Source organism: Eurytemora carolleeae, unplaced genomic scaffold, assembly GCF_000591075.1.
Source record: "Eurytemora carolleeae unplaced genomic scaffold, Eaff_2.0 scaffold1656, whole genome shotgun sequence".
Classification (NCBI taxonomy): Eukaryota; Metazoa; Arthropoda; class Copepoda; order Calanoida; family Temoridae; genus Eurytemora; species Eurytemora carolleeae.
Genome location: NW_019397578.1, coordinates 49612 through 54109, shown reverse-complemented (window position 1 = coordinate 54109; position 4498 = coordinate 49612). Strand labels below are relative to the sequence as shown.

The following is a 4498-nucleotide window of genomic DNA, read 5'->3' as shown; positions in this document are numbered from 1 at the left end:
GGATGAAGGTGAAGATGAAGATGAGGATGCAGATGAGGATGAAGATGAGGATGAGTATGAGGATGAGGGTATACCTGGTAAATATGATGACTGGGAGAATCTATCTGTTTAGGAACAAGGGAAACTATAGCTTTCTCTTTCAGACCGTAGTGAGCCAATGTGTTCAACCTAAACATAAAAAAATATAAATTTTTAATTTTCTTTTACAATTTCTTATATAATTGACAAGGGACCAAATTTTATGAATTTGAGCTACGCCGCTGAATTACCTCCTGCGGGTTTTAAATTGAACCACCGATTCAAAATTAAAGATTACGGAAGGATTTTAATCAGTGATTCAAATTTGATCCGGGGGTGGCAGTTAAATTAATTAAATTTAAGGTTTCTTTAATCTAAATAATTTACAAAAAAAAACTTTTAAAAAGACAAAATTTTGATCAGATTTTTAAAATAAAACTTTTTGAAACATTGAAACATTGAAAAAACTCAATTAATACTGAAATGGATAGTTTCTGTTTCAAAGAAAATCTGATGAGAAAGGAAGAAAAAAGTTATAAGAAGTGAAAAATTAAGTTTTAATGAAGTTCTTGTTAGTCGACATTTTCAAGTTTGTGATAGATAGATAAAAAGATGAAAAATAGTTAGATGGATAGATATAAATAGACAAAAATATATATAACGATGAAAAATAGATAGATGGAGAGATAGATTGATAAGTAGATGACTGGATCGAAAGTAGATGGGAAGCAAGATTTAAGTTTAAAAATAGTTTAAAAAATAAAAAATAATTAAAAACTGAAAAAATAATTAAAATAAGTAAAAATTAGAAAGTGAGCATGTACAGGATAAATTTGAAAGTGAGCATGTACAGGATAAATTAGAAAGTCAGCATGTTGATGAACTATTGATGAATCAATCGATCAATTAATTAATTAATTCATTCATTCATAAAATAAAGGGACTATAGGCGTGATTAAAAGCATTTAGTAAAAATTGTAATTTTTTTTTCTCTATCTGCAAAAGTGAATTGTGCAATGTGCAATTTTTGCTTATAAGATACAATGGAGAAATAAACACTTTTCGAGTCAGAAAAAGGTTTCAGGAGTAATGTTGTAAAACGGACATTTTTTCATGTAGACTCACTTAAAATTACGCTTACAGTAATTTGATTAATCAATTATTAGCAAGTTACCTTCTAAGATTATTAGTTTCCGTTTTACTGGTGATATCAACGTCCTGTAGGACAAGTTGACCCCCCGCTGTTCCCAGCTGAGTATACTGACCACATCTCCACTCTAGGTCAACCTCGTCGACCCCGGNCTTCCCAAGATTAAATTGTGCCTTTGATGATCTCATTTGATCATTATTTTATGATAAATCAGTTTTAGTAAACTTTAAATTACTTTAAGAAATTTTGGACATCACAAAAAAACAAAATTAAAAAAAACTTATAAAAAGATTTGATCTACCTAGTTCAAAAATAATTTAATTTTTCTTCAAAAGTTAACAATGGGATTTCTATATTATAGTTTTAGATTTGATTTTTACAAAGTACATTTTTAAAATGGAATTAATATGAAAATAAAAACTTAAAAAAAAACTAAATCAATAATAGATATAAGCTCTAAAAAACTCATAATTTATATAAAAAAGATAATTAATAAATAACATCTTGTTTAAAATGATATTACCGTATTTGCGACAACTTGCTCTCGAAGCAGACGTTCTTCAGATAGGGAGTAGCGAGCATCATGTGTTATACCATCCACTGGACCCTTCTCAATCTAGATAGATAGATAGTTAGATAGACAGATAAATGATTAGATAGATAAATAAATAGATAGATAGATAGATAGATAAATAGATACATAGGTAGAATATATAAAAAGATTAAGATAGTAAGATTAATAAATGAATAAAAAGATTAGTAGAAAACTATATAAAGCCAATACGTTCTCGATCAGACCAAAGGTTTAAAGGGAACTGTTGTGAATTGAACACGCCAATCTACAACTTGAAATTACACCTACAGTCCCTTTAAGATCTCATTGTTTCTGGATACCACTGTATAATCATGCAACAGAATGAGAAGAATAAATATATAAATGGTTCTCTGCATTATTATAGATAATATATACAACAGTCATATATATAGAGGAATATATAATAAATAAAACTTAATGAAAAATATGAATATATAAGTAATTATATATCTTTAATGGGACGGAAAGAAGAACTGAAGAAAAAAAAGGATTAAAGGGACAGACCGGCTATGTAAGGTAGTTACACTAAGTATGCAGTGTTGTGTACACACTACACATTCTTTAGGATTCATTTGAGACATATAAAACGTTTCCACGATGTATAATTACTGAGTTCAAGCGCAAAGTCGACGTTCAATATCATGAATCAGAATTTGGGTGGATACGTTTTCAGAATCGGTTTTTTAAAATTATTAAATAACGACGACGAAGTAAAAATTCTATAGTAAACGTGTTAGATATTTAGGAACATATTTCTCACAAGAAATTTGTCAATAAATCGAAGTTAGAATTAATTATTTCCCTTTTCATCATTATATTGAATTTCTTATTTTCTATGAATTTGTTCGCAGATTTCTTCAAATTCATTCTTCTCATGTCGTCTTTTTTAATATTTACAGATCTTTAAATGGTTTTATATGTCTCAAATGAATCCTAAAGAATTTGTCCACAAAACTGCATACTCAGTTGAACTACCTTACATAGCCGATCAGAAGACGCGAAAACAAGAAAAAAGAAAAATACAAAGAAATTGATGGGAAAATGTATAAAAAGAAGAAACCCTCTATGCTTCCATCGCGACAAATTTTTTTGTAATAATTATAACTTTTTGCCTGCAAGCACACAATTAAATTGTACATTATAAAACCAAAAACTAAAAAAAATCGCAAAAAAATCGGCTAAAACCAAAGAGAAAATACATACATATATATATATTGGATATATATAGAAGGTGTAAGGAATGATTAATACACTGTAAACAAGACCAATATCCACTCCACAGAGAACAATATTCTTCCTATAATTATATTTATTGTACAATATATATAACTAGAGAACTAGATAACTAGAGAACTAGACAACTAGAGAACAAAAGAACTAAAAATCTAGAAAACAAAATAGAAAAGGAAACATTTTTTGAATATTTATCAAATGTTGGAACAAAATTTGAATATAAATATTGAAGTTAGTTGAAACTATACTGGTTTCTATTCAACACTAAACACAATAACAAACAAAGGAACCAGATCTTCTTTTCTCTCACAATAATAGTTCTGCAAACTGCAAACAAACAGACACCGTTAGAAAACAAACACAACTTTCAAACAAACACTGCAGACCAACAAACATACACTTCTAGCAAACAAACACTGCAAATAGACAGACACAGCAAACAAACAAACACACACAGCTAGCAAATAAACAATACCAAAAAATTGAACTCTACAGACACACCAGACAAAAAGACATCTAAATGGAAACCCAACAAAAAAAAACACTGAAGACAGACGGACACAGCAGACAAACAGACACTGCAAACAGACATTTCAAACAAACACAGCTAACAAACACTACTGACAAACAAATACTGCAAACAAACTGCAGAGAGATAAACACAACTAGCACTGCCAACAACAAACATTACCAACAAACACTGCCAAGAAACACAAACACTTCAGACAGACAGAAACAGCAAACAAACAGACACTGCAAACAGACATTTCAAACAAACACAGCTAACAAACACTACTGACAAACAATTACTGCTTACAAACTGCTGAGGGATAACACAACTAGCAAACAACCACTGCCAACAAACAAACATTACCAACAAACAAACACTGCCAAGAAACAAACACTTCAGACAGACAGACACAGCAGACAAACAGACACCTAAATTGAAACACACCTAATACAAAAAATAACCAGACACAGAAGGAGGGAAAACAATACTTGATTATAAGTCTGTGTAGGAGTCAGGCAGGGGTGTACATTTTCTTTAAAAAATCTTTTTAAACAACATTTTCCTTTTAATTACATTGCTATTTTCTTTGTTCACAGGGCTTATTTTCATCAAAAACGACCATGAAAAGAAAAATTTTAAAAATGATTTATTTTTGGGAATATATTTGCCCTTAATTTGATTTGTGGGAGTGCAGATACGTTAAAGAAAATGATGATAAAATTGGTTTATGATGCACCAGATTACTAGACAGTATATACTTTAAATTATTTCCCCATTGCAAAAGTAATGCTAGTTGAAGAAGAATCAGAAATTACAGAAAATGCAACGAAAACCCCCCCAAAAAATTCATCTCAGAAAAATAAAATATTTCTTGGGAAAATTTCGAAATTATGAAAAATTAAAATATAATTTAAACTTCAAAAATATGTTTTAGAACGTGAAAGTAGGGTGTTAGGGGGAGAACTAGAGAACTAGAGAACTAGAGAACTAG

The 4498-nt window shown here is 29.7% G+C and overlaps 1 protein-coding gene across 1 annotated transcript in view; it reads right to left on the bottom strand.

The window, feature by feature from the left end:
* The window catches only part of LOC111715008 (plexin-B), a 53748-nt gene that overhangs the window by 2935 nt on the left and 46315 nt on the right, over window positions 1-4498 (bottom strand). Inside the window, exons 29-31 of the mRNA XM_023490242.1 lie at window positions 1692-1784; window positions 1193-1341; window positions 75-168 (exon numbers count right to left, since the gene is read on the bottom strand). Of these exons, the coding sequence (XP_023346010.1) occupies window positions 75-168; window positions 1193-1341; window positions 1692-1784 (336 nt within the window). The remainder of the gene's footprint in view (window positions 1-74; window positions 169-1192; window positions 1342-1691; window positions 1785-4498) is intronic.